General features: G+C 45.4%; 2 protein-coding genes and 1 non-coding gene across 3 annotated transcripts in view; 2 read left to right on the top strand and 1 right to left on the bottom strand.

The window, feature by feature from the left end:
- The first annotated feature begins 180 nt into the window (after window positions 1-180).
- Slc25a3 (solute carrier family 25 member 3) lies at window positions 181-7690 on the top strand. The gene is made up of 8 exons (XM_052753112.1): window positions 181-312; window positions 554-702; window positions 2299-2420; window positions 4928-5107; window positions 5620-5801; window positions 6278-6450; window positions 7143-7253; window positions 7352-7690. The coding sequence occupies exons 2-8, from the start codon at window positions 558-560 to the stop codon at window positions 7510-7512; spliced, it is 1074 nt and encodes a 357-aa protein (XP_052609072.1). The 5' UTR covers window positions 181-312; window positions 554-557; the 3' UTR covers window positions 7513-7690.
- Window positions 5966-6209, top strand: LOC128120146 (small nucleolar RNA SNORA53). The gene has a single exon (XR_008221791.1). It is a non-coding gene; the product is annotated as a small nucleolar RNA SNORA53 (small nucleolar RNA).
- Window positions 7691-19985: 12295 nt separating the features above from the next.
- Ikbip (IKBKB interacting protein) overlaps window positions 19986-22694 on the bottom strand; it is a 30865-nt gene continuing 28156 nt past the window's right edge. The window contains exon 4 of the mRNA XM_052753111.1: window positions 19986-22623. The gene's annotated coding sequence lies outside the window, so the exon portion shown is untranslated. The remainder of the gene's footprint in view (window positions 22624-22694) is intronic.

The following is a 22694-nucleotide window of genomic DNA, read 5'->3' as shown; positions in this document are numbered from 1 at the left end:
CAAGGCCAAGATTACACATTTAAAAAAAAAAAAAAAAGGGCATGGCTCGGGGTGTGCGCCTGCGCAGTACGAATCCTCCTGCGCACTGGCAGACCCGGAAGGGCCGGGGGCGGGGATAAGGTTGCTAGGAGGACGTGGTGACGCCCGGGCTCCGCGCTCCTCTCCGCCAATGGGCGGCGCGCGGCGCAGTGACGCTCGGGGCGCGTCACGGTGACGCCGCGCGAAAGGGCACGGATCTCCGGGCCGGGAGGACATTCGGCCTCTGTGCGCCGCAGCCTGGCCGAGCGAGCGGTTGAGTGTTCGCCATCTTAGGCAAGTGCGCGCGGCCGGGCCTGGGCGCGGAGGGTGCGGGGCGCCGAAGCCCTCAGGTCCCTGGTGGCCGCCGCCTTGGCGCTGGGCCCGGCCGGGCGCGGCGTCCCTGGGGGAAGACGCCGTGACCTCGTCAAGGGCGCCGAGCCGGCGTGGGGCTCGGGCTCGGTGCTCCGGTGCCATGGCCCCGTGCGGGGTCTCTCACCTCCCCCCCCGTTTCTCTCCCCCCCCCCCCCCCCCGCAGGAGCATGTTCTCGTCCGTGGCACATCTGGCCCGGGCGAACCCCTTCAACGCGCCGCACCTGCAGCTGGTGCACGATGGCCTCCCGGGCCCCCGCAGCCCCCCGGGCCCGCCCCGGCGTTCCCGCCACCTGGCTGCCGCCGCCGTGGAAGGTGAGGTCACCCCGTGCTCCGTGCGAGCGCCAGTGTCATGCTGTCCTTCCCCCCCGCCCCCTGCTCAGCCTCCGAGACCCGGGCTGGAGGTCCGAGGACCGATCCCGGACGCTGACCCTGGGATGTCAAGCTCTTGACACCCGAGGCCGCTGTCGGGATCCTTGGCCCTCCCTCAAGGGCGTGGAAGGGCCCGGGCCCAGCGCCACTCAGTGACCTCTCTGTGTCCCCAAAGGAGTAGAGGCAGAGAGGCGGCTCCCAACTTCTTTATCTCCCCCGTGTGCCCGCTTGGTCAGCCAAGTCAGCTGGGTAAAGTCTCCTTTCTGATCACTGGTCAGCCACAGTTGCAACTCCATAACTTTTGATTTGCCTCAATTTTTTTTTTTTTAACCCCTCCTGGAAAAAGACTCCTTTGCGCTCACATTTTCCAAGTGGTTTTTTTTTTTTTTTTTTTTTTTTTTTGTTAGCTGATGGGAGGTCATCTTTTCGTTTGGTTGTCTATGAGGTGATGGGAGGGGGGGTCTCTCGCTTTTGGTGCTACTGGTGAAGGAGATGACTTGCAGATTGTTAAGAGGTGGGCGTCCCTTTGAGGTTATGTTCTGGGATTCGAGGTGATTGATTGAATTGTGCGTTTTAAATCCCAGTGGAACATGGGTACGGGGAAACCTGAACATTGAATTATAGGAGTCAAAAGTGGTTACCGACACTGCCTGTAAAACAGAAAGGCGTCGTCCCCCCCCCCCCCCGCCCCCCAGTCATTCATGTGCTTCTGTTATGTCTTAAAATGTGAATCGAAAAGTCCTTCCGCTTTCCGATTTATTTCCTTTCATCGTCCTCTGCTTTAAAAAGCTAAAGCCGATGGTTAACGTTTTTTGACTGCAGGAATTAGGCACTTGTGGTTTTATGGGCGTTCATGAGTGAGTAGTTGGCTAATAGCTGGAGTAAACGTTAAAGCTAGCAGGCTCTACGTGTCAAGTGCTCCTTTTGAATTTGATTTGTTCTTTACTCTCTTAACAACTGCGCTTGGTTGAAGTTACCACCGTAGGGACTTTTAGAGAATAGTCAAGAGGCAATTGAAATCTCACAGATACACATCCTGATAATTTTAAGTGATTTGGTTCGACAATGACTTTCTTATAATTTACACCGTATAAGAACTCATCTTTCTAACGAATTGTAGCTGGTGGCTAAAGCTGCCTAGTAGTTATAGTACTATTTCAAAAGGAAATAGAATTTTTTTTTTTAATTCCCCTGGACTTCTCAATCTCTGAAGAAATAATGGATTTTTTTCCTTCAATCAAACAGAGCAGTATAGCTGTGACTATGGATCTGGCAGATTCTTTATCCTCTGTGGAGTTGGAGGAATTATTAGCTGTGGCACAACACATACAGCATTGGTTCCTCTAGATCTGGTTAAATGCAGAATGCAGGTTTGTGTTGCATGTTGGACCAAAGCGTTGTTGAAATATGGTTGCTAAGTTGTAAGACATAGACTGCTACTAACAAGATGTGTGGAAACCTAACCTACCGAGGAGGTAAGTTGATGACCGCTAATACGAGTTTATATTAAAATGCATGGTGTGTCTTGTCTTATTGCAGAGTACAGTTGTGAATTTGGCTCCATGAAGTATTATGCACTGTGTGGCTTTGGTGGGGTCTTAAGTTGTGGGCTGACACACACTGCTGTTGTTCCCCTGGACTTAGTAAAATGCCGCATGCAGGTTTGTATTGGCATGAGTGGTTTTATTTATACTTATTTCTACTGTATAAATGAATAATATTGATATGTCAGTATGTGGGTGGGTGTCTGTGGAGGTAGATGGACAGCCTCTGGGAGCTGGTTCACACCACTTGGAACTTGCCCCGGGCTGTCAGGTTTGCAGGCAAGCGCCCGCCATTTTACTGGCCTGGGTGTGTTCTGTATATGTGGTCTCTCTTACTAACTAAAAAATGGTTTTAAACTAGAATGTAATTATATCACTTCCCTCTTCCTTTGCTCCTGACAACCCCTCCCATGCATCCACTTCCCCTCAAACTGATGGCCTCATTTTTTACTAGTGTATATTGTGCTGGGGATGGAACCAAGGTCTTTAGTATGTGTGCTAGGAGCACCACAACCACTGAGCCACATTTCCAGCCTTTTGTTTCTTTCTTAAAAGATTTATTTTTACTTTGTATGTATGGATACCTACATGTATGTTCATGTACCACATGTGTGCCTGGTGCCCAGGAATGCCACAGGAGGGCATCTGATTCCCTGGAGCCTGAGTTAGCGGTGGTTGTGAGCCACCTGGGTGCTGAGAATCCAGTCCAGGGCTCATAACTAGCTGTCGCGCCATCTCTCCAGCCCCAGGTCTCAGCTGTCTCAGGAGCTTCACAACGGCTGGCTTCAGGAAGGACATTCCTAGTTCCTTTTCATTTTCTTTTTTAAGGTGTTTTTTTGTTTTGTTGTTGTTTTGTTTTTCTGGATTGTTACTTAAGTATGTGGATGCCCAAGGAGGCCAGAAGAGGGTGTTCCATCTCCTGGAGCAGGAGTTACCAGGGTTGTGAGCTGTATAGCAGGGGTGCAGGGAACTGAACTCTGCTGGAAGGGCAGTATGAACTCTTAGCACTGAGCTGCCTCTCCAGTGCTCCTTGACTGTGCCTCTCACACGTGTGAGTAGATTGTTAGCTGTCATAACTGCTGGTATTTAGTTCTGGCCAGAGGTCTTTTTCAAGGCTTACTAATTTAAGACCCCAAGTAGTCCTTGCATAAGTATTTTATTTATCAGAATGGGTAATCAATCTTCATGTGTTATGTGAAGTAACTTCCTGTCCCTAAATATTGCTAGACTGAGGCAAAGAACATGTTGATTTCTCAAAGCTCTTACTGTCTCTATAGGAAAATTTTGTGAGCATTGCCTCTTCTATATTTATTATTTGAATATCTTATAACTATTAAAACAAAAGTAATCAAACATTGCAAATTTATTGTCCCAAACAGGATTAGAAGTCTCCTTACCTAAAAGAGAAAGGAAGGTGAAATATTAGGAGGGAGAGAGAGGAAGGTGATGTATACCGACCCTTCTAGTACTGGCAGAGATAGTGAGATAAGCTCCCCTTACCCCATTGGTTGTTAAGTGAATAGGTGTGAAGTATAGCTTCTCTGAAACATGCATGTCTTCTGGAGTGAATTTAATTTCTGAAGTAAAAGATTCTCAGATGCTGTACCTCTAAAAATTGTATTTAGTTTGATTATCTACTGTTCACAAAGGTTCACAGTATAGTATAATCTACTTAAGGACTCCGATATCAGGAATACATATTTACATATTTAGACAATAAATAGCTTTAAATTGTTTTAAAAGGTAGTGTGGTGGTACATGCCTTTAATCCCAGCACAGGCAGGTAGATCTCTTCAGTTTGATGCCAGCCTGAACTGTATAGTGAGAGAGACCCTGTCTCGAAAAAGAAAAAGGTGGTGAGAATTAATAACAGTTTTTTTTTGTTATTGTTGTTGGAATTTTATAGTTATGATTATCCAAGAGTTAAGTATAGTTTAAAGGAACCTAGACCTTAATGTAGAAGTTGTTTCTACTTATAAGAACAATCCTGAGTAGGGCCTGGGAAGTGGTAGCTCATGCTTATAATCCAGCACTTGGGAGGCAGAGTTAGAAGGCTCACTATGAGTTTGAGGCCAGCCTGGGATAGAGACCCTGTTTTAACCACCCACATCATCCCGGTTTGTTTAGGAAGGTGGCTCAGTTGGTAGAGTATTCGTTATGTTAGTGTGAAGAATTTAGGTGATATTCCTAAGCACCTGTGTAAAAAGTTGGACATGTCTGTAATCCCAGCGTCAGGGAGGATGCAGGAGAATCCCTGGAAGTCGCTGCCAGCTAGCCTGAGATACGGGCACTGTGGTGGAGAAAGATCCCATGGTAGATGTTCCCAGCATCAACCTCTGGCCTCCACATGCATGCACACAGAAGCACACACACATGAATATACCACACAGATTTTTAGAAATCATAGGTGTTTATATTAAGCTAAGAACTGGCATACACCTTTTTTTGTAGTTGATAAATTTTAAAATAAAAAAGAAAAACTTAGTAGAATACCATGTTTGCAAAATGTTAGATTATTTTTAAATTTTATTCTTTTAGAAAACTCATTGTAAAACTTGCAAATAAACACCACACAGCTAGTTAACATAGCTCTTTGCATTTTACTAACATTTCCCTTCTTAAAGGTGGACCCTCAGAAGTACAAGGGCATATTTAACGGGTTCTCCGTTACCCTGAAAGAGGATGGTGTTCGTGGTCTGGCTAAAGGATGGGCCCCAACTTTTATTGGCTACTCCATGCAAGGGCTCTGCAAGTTCGGCTTTTATGAAGTCTTCAAAGTCTTATATAGCAACATGCTTGGTGAGGTATGTGGGTTAACTTTGACACTAAAAGTCCTGAGTGTTTGGGATCAAGAAGAATGTTGTGTTTTTTGTTTGACTTACCATGTTTTAGCTGAAGAAATGGCCCCTGGAATAGTGAGCAGCCCATCTCAAATCATAAAGAGAGGATGAGAGCCGGGCGATGGTGGCGCACGCCTTTAATCCCATCACTCGGGAGGCAGAGCCAGGCGGATCTCTGTGAGTTCGAGGCCAGCCTGGTCTACAGCGCGAGATCCAGGAAAGGCGCAAAGCTACACAGAGAAACCCTGTCTCGAAAAACCAAAAAAAAAAAAAGAGAGGATGAGAAACAAAGTGTATTCCATACATTACTATGCTCCTCTTAGTGCACTATATTGGATTTCTGTGAAGCTTATCTTAGACCAAAAAAGGGGAGAGGAATATTTTTAAGATGTCTGAAGTTGTGTTGTGTCATAGAAAGTCACATTGAAATAGACAGTGCGGCATCGATTCACGTCTGTTCTGTATTTGATTTTTAGGAAAACACCTATCTGTGGCGCACGTCACTGTATTTAGCTGCTTCTGCCAGTGCTGAATTCTTTGCTGACATTGCCCTGGCTCCTATGGAAGCTGCTAAAGTTCGAATCCAAACCCAGCCTGGCTATGCCAACACATTGAGGGAAGCTGTTCCCAAAATGTATGGCGAAGAAGGCTTAAATGCGTAAGTGAGCATTTTCCTGAAAGTAACCACTGGGGAGAACTTAAGTCCATTTGTCCACCTGAAAATGAGTTGAAACTTGTTTAAGTATCTGTGGACTTGGGTGGGTTGGGCTTGTTAGAACATCTCTAATATATTGACAGTTAACTTGGCATGTTTCGTATACCAACATGCTTCCTTAGATCCACCTTTGTGGATGATCTTGAATTGAGTTCTACTTGTAAACTTCTTGTTTCCTGTAGTTCCAGTCCAAGAAACATCCAGCAACTTTGTTGGTTGTATAGTCAAAGGTGCTTGAGTCATTGGCATGTGAGATGAATATACCTGCATGCTAGTCTTAGGTTCTGATGGAAATGACTGGCGTTATGCTGTCATGTGTTACTGTCAGGACTCGACTGGTGTGCGGACACTTGTGTGCTGGTGGAAGTCTCTGCTAGGCTAACTCAGGCACCTGTGTAATTAGCATCCTCATTTCCTAGGTTCTACAAGGGTGTTGCTCCTCTGTGGATGAGGCAGATCCCATACACCATGATGAAATTTGCCTGCTTTGAACGTACTGTTGAAGCATTGTACAAATTTGTGGTTCCCAAGCCCCGAAGTGAATGTTCAAAGGCAGAGCAGCTGGTTGTGACATTTGTGGCAGGTTACATAGGTATGACTTACTTATTTACATTCTTATTTACTTAGTTATTTATATATAGGCGGTCTCACTGTATAACCATGGCTGTCCTGGAACTCACTCTGTAGACCAGGATGGCTTTGAACTCACAGAGATCTACCTGCCTCTGTCTATCATGTGCTTGCATTAAAGGTATGCACCACCACCACCACCCCAGCTGGTATGAATTATTTAGAACACACTTGTTCATGAAATTATGAGCAGATTGTATCACTTCCACTATTGGTCCCTTTGTGAAGAAAAAAATTCCAAAGATTAAGAAATGCAGTTTTATCTTCCTGTTTTTCCTGGATTCATAAATACTTTCTAATTACTTCCTAAAAGTCTTATTTTATAATTCCCATTATTATGGCATACCACTATTATGCTTGAAAATGCATCTGCTTATAGCCATCTATCTATAACTCCATATGAAGGAGATAATGCCCTTTTCTGATCTCTGAGAGCATGCCATTTGTGAGCATACGAGGCATGCATATGGTATACATGCATACATACATGCAGGGAAAACACATGTAGAAAATGAATAAATATAAATTTTTTTTAAAAAGATTTAAATAATAAAACTAGAGAGCCAATGTGGTAACGCATGCCTGTAATCTTAGTACTTGGGAGGCTGAGGCAGGACTATCACTGAATTTATCTTGGTTTTTTCCCCCCTTCAGCTGGAGTCTTCTGTGCAATTGTTTCTCACCCTGCTGACTCTGTGGTCTCTGTCCTGAATAAAGAGAAGGGAAGCACAGCTTCTCAGGTCCTGCAGAGACTCGGCTTCAGAGGTAAGATTGGCTTCCCCCTAAAGAAAAAGCACCATACAGGGAATGGTGGGGAGTGGCGGGTGGCGGGACACTCCATTCACACGTCCTCTGTGAACCAGGTGTGTGGAAGGGCCTCTTCGCCCGAATCATCATGATTGGCACTCTGACCGCACTACAGTGGTTCATCTATGACTCGGTGAAGGTCTACTTCAGGCTCCCTCGCCCTCCTCCACCTGAGATGCCAGAGTCTCTGAAGAAGAAGCTTGGGTTGACTGAGTAGATGATGCATCAAAGTAACATGGACTGAATCTGCTTGTTGATCAGTGTTGAAGAAAGTGCAGAGGAACTTTTATATATTGGACAGTGTAGGAATTGTCTGTTCCGGATGTAATTACTGTAGTACCCTTGCTGAAGGCAAGGGTTTCAAACTTACTCTAAATAAACTCATCCACTCATGATGTCTACGAATTTGTTGTTTTAAAACCTGGTATCGAGGCTTGGCGGGGATGGTTCCACGCCCTTAATCTCAGCACTCAGGAGGCAGAGGCAGGTGAGTTCAAGGCCAGCCTGGTGTACAGAGCGTGTTCCGGAACAGGCTCCAAAGCTACACAGAGACCCTGTCTCAAAAAACCACCAACACCACGAACAAAATCTAGCATTGAAAAAAGATTTAGTCATAAAATAGTTCAAAGAATTAAGATAGTCTCCCAGGAAAAAATGTAAATTAACCATTGGTGTTATTCCTGAATTGTCCCCTCACTCAAGGAGGTCCTGTATTAGGAAATAGTCTTAAGTTTTCAAAACATGGTTTATTAAATGTGGATAAACACTCATTTGTGGGTTTGTTTTGACAAGCTAATTTTGGGATAGCAAATTTTTGTCTCCTGTCCAGTTTTTGAGTTTACTGATCTTTATTTGTAAAAGGTCACCCAAATTAGACTAATTCTTAGAATGATAGTTAAGGACCAAAACAGGATTGCTAAAAAACTTGTAAAGTAACCTGCTCTTCACACAACCAGACGAAATCTACTGTCGGCTATTTCCAGTTTGGATTTAAAGAGAAAGACTGCTGGAAAACTGTCAGGTGATTGGAGCTGGAGATGCAGCCTCAAGCATACTCAAGACTCCTGAGGTTTAGTTAGAGGCTTCAACCACATTTTAAAACTACAGTGTAATGTTTTCGGAGGTCAGTTTTCCACTTACTCAGAAATGCAAAGGCCCAATTTGCGCTCTTCCGATTACAGTTTTGCCTTGAAGTCCTTGGTTATTTGGAGAGGGCTGACAGTCTCTACATAAGATAAATATAAAATGTGTGTGTATGTGTGCTGGGGTAGGGATTGGGATAATCAGTCCAAGAATTCTGTTTTGAGACAAGGGGCTGAACTTTTGTATCCCTGGCTGCTGGTCTGGAACTTAACCACAGTGAAGCCAGGCAGGTGATCCTCCTGCCACAGCTTTCTGGGGTTACAGATGAGAGCCACCATAGCCTGCTTCTGCAAGGATTCCAGTCGAGTGAAATGCTTTTATTGTAATTCTGTCTTCTAAGAACGTTGAAATAAAGAGGAGTCATGCATCTGGTTGGATGTTAATTTCTCTGTTGTCACCTTATGCCTTTACTGAAGAGAGGAGGAAGGGTTATTCGGTGTGAGATTTTTAGGTGAAACTTTGTGTTTTCCGGGTCTAGCCAGATGGTTACTGTGATACTTGGCGTTGGCAGTATACATTCCTTACTGCCGTGTCACAAGACAGGTACCTAAGTTAGGGCACAAAATCTCAAGCATTCGAAGTTCTGGCTCTGGGTCTTCGGATGGTCTTCAGCTTTCCATTCGCCTGGGCTAGAAAGGTTCTCTTGTAGCATATTGGTGGCTCCAAGGCAGCTGGGGCTGGGTGGCTTCTAAGGCTTGTAGTAAAGGCAAAGATGAAGCTGATTTAGGACTTGACCTTCAGAGTTTTCTAGCAAACTTCCACTGTATGACAAATCCCAGATAAAAGGGAAAGAATAAAACTGATTATTTTGTTTTTTATTTTTTTTGAGACAGTTCCTCTATATATTCTGGCTGGTCTTGAACTGACAGGACTCTCTTCTTCCTGAGGGCTGTTATTGAAGGTGTGTACCACCATGCCTTGCCCAAGGCTTTCTTGCTGGGAGGGTCATCTGCCAGAACGTAAGAACAGGTGGGACTGGAAATAGAGATAGATTGGTACAGACAACCCAGACTAGATCAAGGACCTATTCAGGGTACACAATCAGCCGTTCATTTCTAAAGCATTTTTATTTATAAATGTAGGATTCAAGAGCAGGTTTTATTTGTAGGTGTTGGTACAAAGTATGCTGTGTTCAAGCTGTTGAGAACTGCTCTTTCCAGTTGAAGAGTTCAAAGTCATTCTGATTGTTACACAAACATTTGTTCTTCAAAATCCAAGTAAAACGTCCACTTTGAAATTTATTCGATGGGTGTATGCCTGCGACCCTAGCACTTACGAGATAGAGGCAGGTGGATTGCTAGCTTGAGGCCAGTTTGGGCTACTTAGAACCTCTGATTTCAGATGTACTAATAAAAAGTACTGATAACAAGTACGAAAATCTAATAATATATATGTTGGGGGTGGTTTTTTTTTTAAACATTTCACTTGATCACATGTCAATTCTGTAGACTGGTAGTTCAGTTGAATTGTGTTGGAAGTGAAAGACAAGTGACTGTATATTAATTTCCAGAAGCTTCCAAGATGATAATTACTTCTAAGAGCAATTAAATCTCAAAGTCTGATTTTGCTCAATTGTTTGCACTGGGTGACTGATGTAACAACAAACATAAATTAATTGCTTTTTGTGTAAAAGCTTCATGGAATGTTTCGGCCATGCTTTAACTGGGCTTATTAACATTTCTGTGATATTAGAGCGTCCAAAGTATGCTGATGAGTCAGGAAGTCCTGCTGTTCACTTGGGAGTTACACATTGCTTCCTTTGCATAGGAAATTGTGTGGTTGTTTACATAATTTTTTATTATTAAAGCAAAAATTTCTGTTTAAAACTTCAAGTTTCACACAGTACCATACCAGGACAGCCAGGGCTACACAGAAAAATTAAAAAACAAAACAAAACAAAAACCTAATTTTTGATGTTTTTGAAACAAAGTCTCTAAATAGCCTTGCCTGTCCTGGAACTCACTGTGTAGACCAGGCCAGTCTTGAACTCACACAGGTCCACCTTACCCTGCCTCCTAAGTGCTGGGATTAAAGGTGTCCATCACCACACCTGGCAAGAAACAAACTGACCTTTAAATTCAGAGGAATCTATAGTTTGCAGTTGAGTGCTATGCCTTCCTTGAAGTGTCAAAATGTCATATATTAATAAGTTAGCTTTCCTTAGATTAACTTTAATATAGTTCCTTATGTTTTGACTGCTAACCATAAGATTATTTCTGTTGCTATTTCATAACTGTAATTTTGATACTGTTCTGAGTTGTAATGTAAATACCCGTTTTCTAGTGGTCTTAGGCCAACCCCTGTGTTTGGAGTTATGTCCTATAGGTTGAAAACAGCCGCTCTAGAGACTGAAGTATGACCTGACCAATTCCTACAGTGCAACAATGTCAACATTTTCTTTTTTTTCTATCCCCTGAGACAGGGTTTCTCTGCTTAACAGCCCTGGCTGTCTTGGCACTTGCTCTGTAGCCCAGGCTGGCCTCACAGAGATCCTCCTGCCTCTGCCTCCTGAGTGCTGGTATTAAAGGTGTGTGCCTAGACTGTCGAGTGCCATGCATGCACCAGTCACAGTAAAGTTTGAATATAGTAAATGACAGTTTGGGTGGGTCTCCAAATAAAATACAGTTCCTGCCTAATACTGTGGACAGGATTTGGTGTAGAAATCAGGTGACTTGCTCTGAGGGATGCAGTGATTTGAAGATGGAACATAATCAATTCGAGAGGCAATACTATTCCAAAACCCAAACCTCGGTACCAGGTACTTTGTTAACCAGTGTTAAGACTGGTCTGTGTCTGCCCAACACTCACGGATGAACTATTGCTGATTTTATTGACTACATCTGGCTTGATTTGAAATGTTTAAAGAAAGGACATGCCACAGGAACACAAAGAATCATTACAGACTAATTGCAGGGGTATTGGTAAATATAGCCAAAGTGCATGATAAACCTGAATGGAATGTCTCTATGACTCACTTTTTTATTCCTTTCACTATGTACAGTGAATATACACCAATAAAACTTTTAAAAATTAGACAAAAAAATCTCTACAGTAGTTATTGAGGTAATTTTATTTTCTACTGATAGGAAAGAGATCCAGAGGTTTTCATTGTTCCATATTTGTCCCAAAGGTAATTACATGACCAATAGATTCTTTTCTCATACAATAGGTCCTGATTACGGTTTCCCCTCCCTCAGCTCCCAGCTCCTCCCCACCTCACCTCACCTCCAGATACACTCCTTTTGTCTCTTATTTAAAGAAAGAGGTGGGGCTGGAGAGATAGCTCAGCGGTTAAGAGCACTGGCTGCTCTTCCAGAGGTCCTGAGTTCAATTCCCAGCACCCACATGGTGACTGACAACCATCTATAATAAGATCTGGGGCCCTCTTCTGGCATGTAGGCATACATGCAGGCAGAACACTGTGTACATAATAAATCGTTAAAAGAAAAGAACAGGCCTCTAAGAGATAACCACTGTCTTAGTCAAAGTTCTGTTGCTGTGAAGGCACCATGACCATGGGAACTCTTACAAAGGAAAACATTTGGGAGGCACACAAGCAGACATGGTGCTGGAGAAGTAGCTGAGAATTCTACATCTGAATAGCAGGAAGAGAAAGACACTGGGCCTGGCTTGAGGTTCTGAAATCTCAACCTCATCTAGTGACACACTTCCTCCAACAAAGCCACACCTACAAAGCCACACCTACTCCGAGGCCACACTTCCTAATAATGCCACTCCCTATGAGCCTATGGGAGGCCATTGTCATCACAACAACCAAACATGACAAAATAAAAAATAAAGCAAAAACCATCATATCAAAGTTGGACAAAGCAACACAACAGGAGAAGAGTCCCAAGAGCAGGCACAAGAATCAGAGACCCACTTGTTCTCACAGTCAGGAGTTCTATAAAATACTAAACTGGAAGCTATAATACATATGCAGAGTTAACTGTGACAGACCGGTGCAGGCCCTGTGCTTGCTGCCTCAGTCTCTGTGAGCTCATATGCACCTTTGCCCCGGCCAGCAGGGCTTAAACGAGTACTCGACCACCCTAAGGACGGAATGTAGGGACAGGAGATACAAAGGAAATACACCAAGTCTAGATTCTGATAAGGTGCAACTTTTTTTTTTCTCCAGGAGGGTTTATATAGTTCCTGCAGGGTGGGAGGAGCAGGAAGCTGTCATCTGCATAAGGTGGGGCAAGCTAACAGAATGTTTGTACAGGATGTCCACAGGGTGAAAGGGTCAAGGGCTCTGACTCAATGTCCTGTCGCTAGGCAACCTGACTGTAAGATGATCTAGTTCCCTGTCTTATGGGGGTCTGTATTTTTCCACTCACTAGAGATTCTATCCTTGTCCCTGGCATCTCCCCCTTCTTAGTAATAAACCTAAGGGCCAACATAAACCAAGTTCGAATGGTCTAAAAGGAGGGCTCTGAAAGAGGCTTTGCATGGAGGATTACAGAGACCCTGTCCCTCTAAAGGTTGTGAAAAAAAGGTTCGAGAGGGAATGTCTCCCCAGATTCAAGCACCACGGGCATTCCCATAGTGCGGGAATCAATGGACCGTGCAGTTTTTTGAGGGAGCGGAAATGGGTAAGCGCAAGGCTGTTACTGCACAACCGCTATGCAACAGGGCATATAATCCAGGCTCTCGGGATTTTGGGGTACCATGGTCCCCAGCCTGTGCAGTCCCAGCTGCACTCCAATCATGCCTTGAGCGAGCCTTTTTCCCACACACAGGTGCAGCCTCCCCCGAGTGAAGGGGTCTGTGTGGGGCATCTCTCATCAGGGGAAATTTCAACCCTGGAGTCCTACATATCAAAGCAGTGGTAATGAACCTGGATCTGCCTGGCTGGCAGGTCTGTTATTTGGCTTTAGATGAGCCGAGTGAGCCAGGAAAGTACCCATGGCCCAAAGGCAAGGACCAGGAGCAGGCCTACAACAGGTCCTAGGAGGGAGGAAAGAAGGGTTGTTAGCCAAGGGGAGTTGGAAAACCAATTCTAGAACCACCCAAGCTCTTGTTCTCCTTTTCTTTTTCTCTTTTTCTAGTCCTTTTCTAACCTACCATACTGACTACCCCGGTGTGGTCTGTAAAGAAGCAACATTCCTCTTTGAGCCCAGTACAAAGGCCACCCTGTTGTAGAAAGAGGAGATCCAGGCCTCTCCTGTTCTGTAAAACTACCTCAGCTAGGGAGGAAAGGGATGACCCGAGGGCAGAAATTCCCTCTTCAATTTGAGCAATATCCTTGTCTATGGACAGTCAAAGCTCAGAGTAATGTTGGTTGGACAGGATCAGAGAGGCAATTCCTGTGCCTGTTCCTGTTGCTCCAACCCCCAGAAGGGCTGCTAAGGTGATGGCAGTAACAGGCTCCCGTCAAGGCAGTTGTCTCAGCGCAGCTTCTCTTCCTAGAGATCTAGGAAGTGATCTGAGGAATAATAGGTTAGTCTAGGTGGAAGGGACCTAAGTGCCCTGAGTGGCAACATAGCGACCTGACCCAGTGATCTGCAGGTGCACTACGTATGATGGGATCGGTGGGCTTCATCTGCCATCAGTGTTACAGAATTTTTTTAAAAAGAGTATCATTGGCCGGGCGGTGGTGGCACACACCTTTAATCCCAGCACTCGGGAGGCAGAGCCAAGCCGATCTCTGTGAGTTCGAGGCCAGCCTGGGCTACCAAGTGAGTTCCAGGAGAGGTGCAAAGCTACACAGAGAAACCCTGTCTCGAAAAACCAAAAAAAAAAAAAAAAAAAAAAAAGTATCATTATAAGCAGAAGGTTAGAATCAACTAAGCAAGGAAGATTTGGGTCTATGGCACATGTATGTGCCTAGTACAAGGCATCTTCTACCATTGCACCAATGAGAATGATGAGGGCTCCTGCTCTGACCATCCCTGCTCCTACTCCCGCTCCAACTGCTGTACCCGCTGGTCCTTCATGGGTGCCCTCTCTCTGGTGCTACCCTGTTTACTGTGCTAACTGCCAGCCACAGGCTGTGTCAAGCTGGCCCAACATGGCTATGACCGCCTGTGACACCAAGGCCAGCAAGTCCGACAAGCCTTTCTGACACTTTGGATGAAAATTCAGCACTGCCCTTGGAAACATGACCCCTGCTGTCAGACTGGATTTGTGACAAGCAGTGTCCCTGCTCAGCCCAGAACATGATTGACTTGTATGTGCTGTGTGAAAGGTCTCAAACACAGTTTACTGTAAAGTTCCCACTGTCCCCCGACAGGAACTCTGAGCAGAGTGATAACAGAGCTAAAGGGCTGGTGGGGGTTGCTGTGGTGAGGACAACAGCCTGGATGGCTTGCCGGAGGGACAGCATTTGAAACAGAAGAAGTTTCCTCAGGAGAGGGGCTATCTCTCCTGGGCAGATCAGGTATATTTACAGCTCTAACCAGGCATTCTGGTAACCATCTGGGAGCAGAGTGTATCTGGTCAAGAATGCAGGCCGAACCTCGTCCCTATATAAGGACCTGGTGAGGCAGCCTCCTGGGCCAGCTGGGCTAAGGGCGCGAGGCTGTGACCTTTCTGGGGACATTCCCTAGCGAAATGTCTGGGTTGTTTACAGAAATAACAGGTGCGGGCTCCAGGCTGTTGTGAAGCCCTGAGGGCACCACCTATAGTTGATCCCATGGCATGGGCGGCGCCAACACCCGAACAGAGTCTGACATATTCAGACAGGTCCGCTCTGTTTTTATGAGGGCGGAGGACTTCCTGGCAGGCAGGGTTTGCATTTTCAAAGGCCAAGTGTTTAACAAAGGTGCTTTCGTGTTCGTTCGGCCCAAACAGTCTCTCAGCTGCATCATTTAAGAGAGAGAGAAATTCAATAAAAGGTTCATCAGGCCCCTGACGAATCTTTGCTAATGAAGTGGCAGCCAAATCCTTCTGGGGCAGGCGTTTCCAGGCCCGGACCCCAGCGTTTTGAATCTGGGCCAGCCCAACATGGATGAAACCACCTGTTGAGGATTCAGAACATTATCTCCCAGAGGAAAGACTAAGGCCGCCTCTATGAGGCCTCTGCCTTCCACTCTCTGCCCTACGTTGGGCGCCAGTTGCCCCGGCCAGCAGAGCTTAAACAAGTACTCGACCACCCTAAGGACGGAATGTAGGGACAGGAGATACAAAGGAAACACACCAAGTCTAGATTCTGATAAGGTGCAACTTTTTTTTTCTCCAGGAGGGTTTATATAGTTCCTGCAGGGTGGGGGGAGCAGGAAGCTGTCATCTGCATAAGGTGGGGCAAGCTAACAGGATATTTGTATAGGATGCCCACAGGGTGAAAGGGTCAAGGACTCTGACTCAGTGTCCTGTTGCTAGGCAACCTGACTGTAAGACAATCCAGTTCCCTGTCTTATGGGGGTCTGTATTTTTCCACTAACTAGAGATTCTATCCTTGTCCCTGACACACTTTGCTTAGTTGTTTCAGAGGGCTTTGTTCTCCTGGTGTCATCCATCCCCTCGGGCTCTTACAGTCTTTTTTCCTCCTTTTCCAAGGGGTTCCCTGAGCTCTGAGGGGAGGGATTTGATGGAGACCTTCCATTTAGACTCTGGCTGTGGGTCTCTGCATCTGTTCCCATCTGCTCTCAGAGGAAGCCTCTCTGATGATGGCTGAATAAGGCACCGATCTACGAGTATAGCAGAATATCATTAGGAATCATTTTATTGATACTTTTTTTCTTTTTCTTTCTTTCTTTTTTTTTTTTTTTAGACCAGTAGTGTTTGGTTTTATCCTAGGTCTCAGGGCTACCTAGTCTCTGGGTCTTGGTCACCCAAGCAGTCTCATGCAGTGGACCTTAAGTTAAATCAGACATTGGTTGGCTACTTCCCCAAGTTCTTTGCCACCATTGCCCTAGCATATTTTGCAGGCAGGACAGATTGTAGGTCAAAGGTCTTGTGTTGGGCTGGGTTGGTGTTTACATTTCTATTTTGGTAGCCTGCAGAGTACCTTTCATGACCAAAGACACTAGAATGTAGGGGTGAAGGCTCCAGATAGGCACCAGCTGGACTCATCGATGTTCAGTGAGTTGTGTGGGTGTTGTCCTCGGCAATGGGGCCTCGCTGTCAGTTTGCAGAGAGCAACCTATTCGCAACTGCCTGGGTTGTTGGGAGACTTTCATGTGATCCCCTTGGGCAACAACTCACTTGAATGCAACCCAGTCCCAAGCTCATTTGGTAATAGGAGATGGCCAGTTGAGACTCCGTATCCCCCATTATTAGGAGACTTCATGAGGGTCACCTTCATATATTTTAGGGTTTCCTGCACCAGGTTCTCATATCATCCCTCAAATGCCCCTCAGTTCCAGCTGTCTCTCCCCAAAGTCTCTCCCTCTACTGTTTCTCCCCTCCCCGTCCTTGCCCTGGTAGGATAGGTGGGCTCTAGTGGAGACATATTGCCCTGGCCTATTAATTGTGTTTCCCCCCTCATAATATTTTTATTAATTATTTGGGAATTTCATGTAATGCACCCCAATCACACTTACTTCCATTCTTCCCAGGTCCATCCTCCCATCCCCACCCAAAACAAAGAAAAGAAAAAAAAAAAAAGCAAGTCCTATTTATGTTGTCCATACACTCACTGGAGCATGGTCAAACTCCCAGGGGCCAGCCCCTTAAAAGTAAACTGGATCCTTCCTCACCCCCCACCAGAAGCCATCAACTGTGAAGAGCTACACTTCAGCATGTTTATCACAGTTTTTAAGAACTTTCTTTAAAAGCTTCCTGTCTGGACTCTTTTTCTTCCTTCCTTCCTTCCTTCCTTCCTTCCTTCCTTCCTTCCTTCCTTCCTTCCTTTCTTTCTTTCTTTTTTTTGGTTTTTCGAGACAGGGTTTCTCTGTGTAGTTTTGGTGCCTTTCCTGGAACTCACTCTGTAGACCAGGCTGGCCTCGAGCTCGCAGAGATCCGCCTGGCTCTGCCTCCCAAGTCCTGGGATTTAAGGCATGTGCCACCACCGCCCGGTTTGGACTGTTTCTTTTTGGGGGGCAAGTTGTCACAGAAGCCTTAGTTATGAGTCTGCAGCCATCGACACCACTGTAAAAGAAACTTCCTTGTCCACAGCAGGGATCCATGGATCCTGTCCATGGCAGCAGCAGGGATCATGGACATCAACGTGGCCTCCGACGGCAACATGGTTCCATCGCTGACGTCTTTTGAGGAGACTTAATCCAAAAAATGAGCCATTCTTGGATATCTTGTTGTTGTCAGAGTCAGGGTGATTGTATGGTTGGGCAGTGTGTCCTGGGGTAGCACCTGCACCAGCTCCAGGCTGCTGCCCACCACTCTGTCAGCATCCTGGGCACAGCCAATAAGACCTGCTGTTGTGGAATATTCTTTTAACTGTGTAAAGGTGTGTTACATTTGTTTAATTAAACAAAATTAACCCCGGCGTCAGTTGACTGAGTCAGCAATTAGCCGACAGGAAGTGGTAGGGAGGAACTAAGTGTAGCAAGTGTTCTTTAGTGGGTGCTGAGCAGAAGGATAGCCTCTGTTTTGGGAGACAGGAGCAAGGACAGAAGGTTATGTTAGTTATAATGCAGTGCTCTTTTATTCATTAAGCGATGTGAGGCATGACAAACCCCACTGTAAGAGTTTATTAGGAAAGGGGGGGACAGAAAAGATGTGCTTAGGTCTACTGAAAGACTTACGCAGGAAGAGGGGGGAGGGTATGAGGGATCCAACTTTTATGGACTCCCCCCCCCCCCCAGCATGCGCATATGGGTTTATGTAGCTACTCCACACATGCACATAGATTACGTGATCATGCTGCATGCAAATTATGTGACCACAAAGCACATGGATTATGTAGGACGCAAAGCCTGGAATGACTAAGCGTCTCGACAGCCCATGCATGGTCACGGGGGCGTGGCTAGAAATGGTTAGCTACTTGCTATTCAACTACTGAGTTACCAGGATTTCACCTCAGCTTTTGAATCCTGAGTTCTATAGAAGGCAAGAGATCGAGATAAAGTTTCCTTTAGTGATCCCCCATCAAAACAAATCACAAAACTGTATTTAAAAAATAATAAAAAGACGCCCCAAACCAAAGTTCTCTTTTAGTTGTGATTCTTTTTTCCTTGTTTGTTTGTTTGGCTTTTTTTTTTTTGGTTTTTCGAGACAGGGTTTCTCTGTGTAGCTTTGCGCCTTTCCTGGGACTCACTTGGTAGCCCAGGCTGGCCTCGAACTCACAGAGATCCGCCTGGCTCTGCCTCCCGAGTGCTGGGATTAAAGGTGTGTGCCACCACCGCCCGGCTTGTTTGGCTTTTTGAGACAGGGTTTCTCTATGTAACAGCCCTAGCTGCCTGCCTCTGCCTCCCGAGTGCTGTGTGCCACCACCACCTGGCTTGAATAAATAAATACTGAAAAAAAAAAATAGAAATAAGAATAGAAAAAAAAAAGAAAATATTGGAATTTTAATACTTGTTTTTATCTCCCCCTTCTAACCTCCTTCCCCTACTCATTACTCTGTCCCAACCCCCAACTCAAGTACGCACCCCCATAACCTAAGAGCTGCTCCTCCCAGCTCAACAAGTAGGCAAAAGGCAGATCCACACCTTCCTACTCCTTCCCCACTCCCCCCAACCCTATCCCCAGACTCATCCCCAGCTCTGTAGCAAAAAAACCTGCCTCGGTCTCCCTTTCCTCTCTGAGCTCAATGGATCGCAAAGATCTTCTCCACCCTTCCTCCCCCCCACTCCTCCCACTTCCCCCCACCCACCTCCTGCCACTGCCACCAAATGTAGTTTTTAACTTAATCTCTACTATTCTATTTATCAATAAGATGCAAAAATCAGAGGCTGGGGTGTAAACCTGCTAATTCAGAGAGGTTGAGAAGCACCTAGCTGACCTCCCCTCTTCTCCAGTTTCTCAGAAAAAAAAAAAGCATCCTTCTGCTCTTATAAACCAAAAAAGACTGCCATACTCAAAATCCCTCCCTACTACTTCCTGTGCATCTCTCTATCCATCTTCCAGACTCTTTATGACTACTTTATGTCAACAAGTTGCTGACTCCACCTCCTGACCCAAGGTTGATTTTATTTAATTAACACAAGCACAAACTTGGGGTTCACAATGTGATTGAATATCCCACAACATTTCCTCCTTTTTGTCTAAATAAAAAGGAAAGGTTTTGACTCTAACACAGTAAAACTATATACAATAAGAACAATTATCAGGCAAGAATTACATTCACAATGTCCTGTCCATTTGTATTTGGCAAATTCAAAGAAAGTACTCTATTATCTATCCTATCCTGGTGAGTCCAAAGTTTTATACCTAAACCACTTTCTATCATAACTTGTATTACCAACCTAAAAATATCTTTTTAGACCTTAAAACATTTTCTTAGATAAACAACTTAAGCTTTTATGTCTCTCAACCTTATAAACTTCATATTTCTTTTGTAAGTTTCTTTTCTGAATTTGATAACAAGGGAAACTATCTAGTCTTCAACCCCATCAGAGATCCAAGGATAAAATATTACTTGAGTAAACAGGAAGTGCAGAGCAAGTAACTTAAAAAACTATAGAAATGACAGAGACAGCTGGCTGCCTGGACAGTCACCCAAGGTTGATTTTATTTAATTAGCACAAACTCAAACTCAGGGTTCACAGTGTGATCAATTATCCCGCAACAATCCCAGGCTGGCCTTGCACTAGAAAGGATTCTCCCACCTCAGCCTATCAAATTCAGGGACTACAAGCGTGGGCCACCATGTTAGATGTCATACATGTTTTTGAACAAATGAATGAAGCAGTTAAAGGTAAAATTACTGACATGGATCAGCAGGTAGAACGAGAGTCATGGACCCAGGGAAGGGAGATAAGTAGCTAAAACAAGCTGAGTCAGAGAAGGGCAGATACCGTTCTGTAGCTGAGGAGGGACAGAGATGGGTTAAACACTAACTGTTATACCAGTCGGCTATATCTAGTAGCCTTTTAAAGAGAGGTAGCTTTGGCTGCAGGGATGGCTCAGTGGTTAAGCACTCTAATCTATTGCTGTCCTTTTTTTTTTTTTTTTTTTTTTTAAAGATTTATTTATTTGTTATGTACACAGTGTTCTCCCTGCTGGCCAGAACAGGGCATCAGATCTCACTATAGATGGTTGTGAGCCACCATGTGGTTGTTGGGAATTGAATTCAGGACCTCTGGAAGAACAGGCAGGCAGTGCTCTGAACCTCTGAGCCATCTCTCCAGCCCCCTTGCTGTACTTTTTACTACTATAGATTACTTCAAAGTTTCTGTAATTAGAATCGCTAATGCTATTCTATTTTTCAAGTGTGTGTGTGTGTGATGACATGCTTGTACATATCAGGGGACAGCTTGTGGGAGTCAGTTCTCTCCTACCACGTGGGTTCCAGGATTGAACTCACATTATCAGGCTTGGTGGCAAGTACCTCTGAGCCATTTCATAGCCTGCTAGTGCTGTTTTAAATGTAGGCTCTCCTCAAGTAGCTTTGGCTGCTGTGTTGAGGCAGAGCCCCCGTAGCTTGGCAGCCCCCTGCACCACACTGGTTTATACCCTTCCGTTTCCACCAATGCTGCTCCAGATGCTACTTCCTTACTCCGGTTTAGGTGACCCCCCATGAATGCTTCTTTCTCCAAAATCCATGTAATAAGATCTAGTTATCATCATGAGGCATTTGGAAGGTGACTAGGTCATCAAGGAATAGTCCTCAGGATCAAGATTGGAGCCTTCATGAAAGATGCCCGAAGAGCTGGTATGTGTAGGACACAGCGAGACGGCACTCTACAAACCAGAAAGCCCTCACCAAGCTGTCCCTTGGTCCTGGACTCTCAGCCTCTAGAACAGTGAGGAACAGATTTCTGGTATTTGTAGTCACCCTCATGTTGTTATTTCTTTTTTCTTATTTTTATTTCTTTTTTTAAAAAATTACTATTTTTGTGTATTTATGAGTATTTCCCCCCCTGAATGCATGTCTGTGCACCATGTGAGTGCCTGGTAACCTGCAGAGGCTGGAAGAGAGAGCCAGACGCCCTGGCACTGGAGTGACAGGCAGTTGTGAGCTCCCGTATGGGAGCTGAGAATTAAACCTGGAGTCCTCTGGAAGGGCAGCCAGTGCTCTTACCACGGAGCCAGCTCTCCAGCCCGCCTGGGTGTTTCTGACACGGCAGCTCACACTGAGACAGGTTGTTCCTTTCCCCAACTCTCTAGCTCAGTGGCCCTCAACCTTCCTCACGTTGCGGTGACCCCGACCGTAGAAGTGTTTCATTGCTATTTCCTAACTGTAGCTTTGCTGCTGTACTGAATCGTAATATAAATATCCGATCTACAACCAAAGGGGTCGCGACCCACAGGTTGAGACACCACTTCAGCCCTTCGGCATTTCTTAAATGGCAGTTCGCACTTTTGTCCCTTTCCTCATCCCCTAAACCAGGAAGGACCCACTGTTACCAGATTGTTGTCCTGGCTGTGACCTTTCTGGCTTCTTTTCCTCTGATAGGGTAATGTATACTCCAGCAGTCATGATCGCCGAGGGGAAGTTCTTCAGCCCGGGTCCCAACCACACATACGCTTCCTGGCTGCCAGTGAGGCCAGATTCAGAGCTGGCCCTGCCCAGATTCCCACTGCGGGCTGGCAGTGTAGAGAGACTCCTTTCCTGACAGAAAGGGAAGGCAGGGTGATTTGGGCTCAGGATTGGAGGGTGCAGCCTATCCTGGCAGGAAATCATAACTGACAGAGTATGAGGCCCAGAAGCAGAGGGAGACAGTGCTGGTGCGCGCTCACTCCCTTTTTACTCAGTGTAGGACCCAGCCCCGGGATGGCTCACATTCAGGGTGGGACTTCCAACCTCGTTTAAGCCTCTCTGCAAACGCCCTCACAGATAGGCTCAGAGGTGTGTCTGCCAGGGGGGGAGTTACAAGTTTCGCCATAGTTCTTTTGTACATCCAGATGTTCCGTCCGTTTCAGTGTATTACTGGAGAGACAGCTCAGCTCCTCTTCCAGAGGACCCACCTCGGTTCCACATCAGATAGCTCACAACCGGCTGTAACTCTAGCTCTGATCTGCACAGGCACCCACCCACATGGCCACACATACATATGAATAAGTTAAAAAAATATTATGGGGTAAAAATAGTATCAAACACAAAATAGAATTTATTCCAAAATAGTATTTCTCACTCTCAGTCTTTGCAGAACAGAAATATCATTTTTTAAAAAGTTACCTCTAATCTGCCGGGCGGTGGTGGCGCACGCCTTTAATCCCAGCACTCGGGAGGCAGAGGCAGGCGGATCT

This window comes from Peromyscus californicus, unplaced genomic scaffold (genome assembly GCF_007827085.1).
Source record: "Peromyscus californicus insignis strain IS unplaced genomic scaffold, ASM782708v3 Scaffold_24__1_contigs__length_46423439, whole genome shotgun sequence".
NCBI lineage: Eukaryota > Metazoa > Chordata > Mammalia > Rodentia > Cricetidae > Peromyscus > Peromyscus californicus.
The sequence above is the reverse complement of the archived record's forward strand: the minus strand, read 5'-3'. Positions and strand labels throughout refer to the sequence as shown.

What these genes read in the sequence shown, in the direction of transcription:
- Slc25a3 (XM_052753112.1), top strand. Translation starts at nt 558, where the DNA reads ATGTTCTCGTCCGTGGCACATCTGGCCCGGGCGAACCCCTTCAACGCG. An exon ending in GGCTGCCGCCGCCGTGGAAG is followed by an intron (nt 703 to 2,298) that starts GTGAGGTCACCC and finishes GTCTTATTGCAG; the next exon opens with AGTACAGTTGTGAATTTGGC. An exon ending in TAGTAAAATGCCGCATGCAG is followed by an intron (nt 2,421 to 4,927) that starts GTTTGTATTGGC and finishes CCCTTCTTAAAG; the next exon opens with GTGGACCCTCAGAAGTACAA.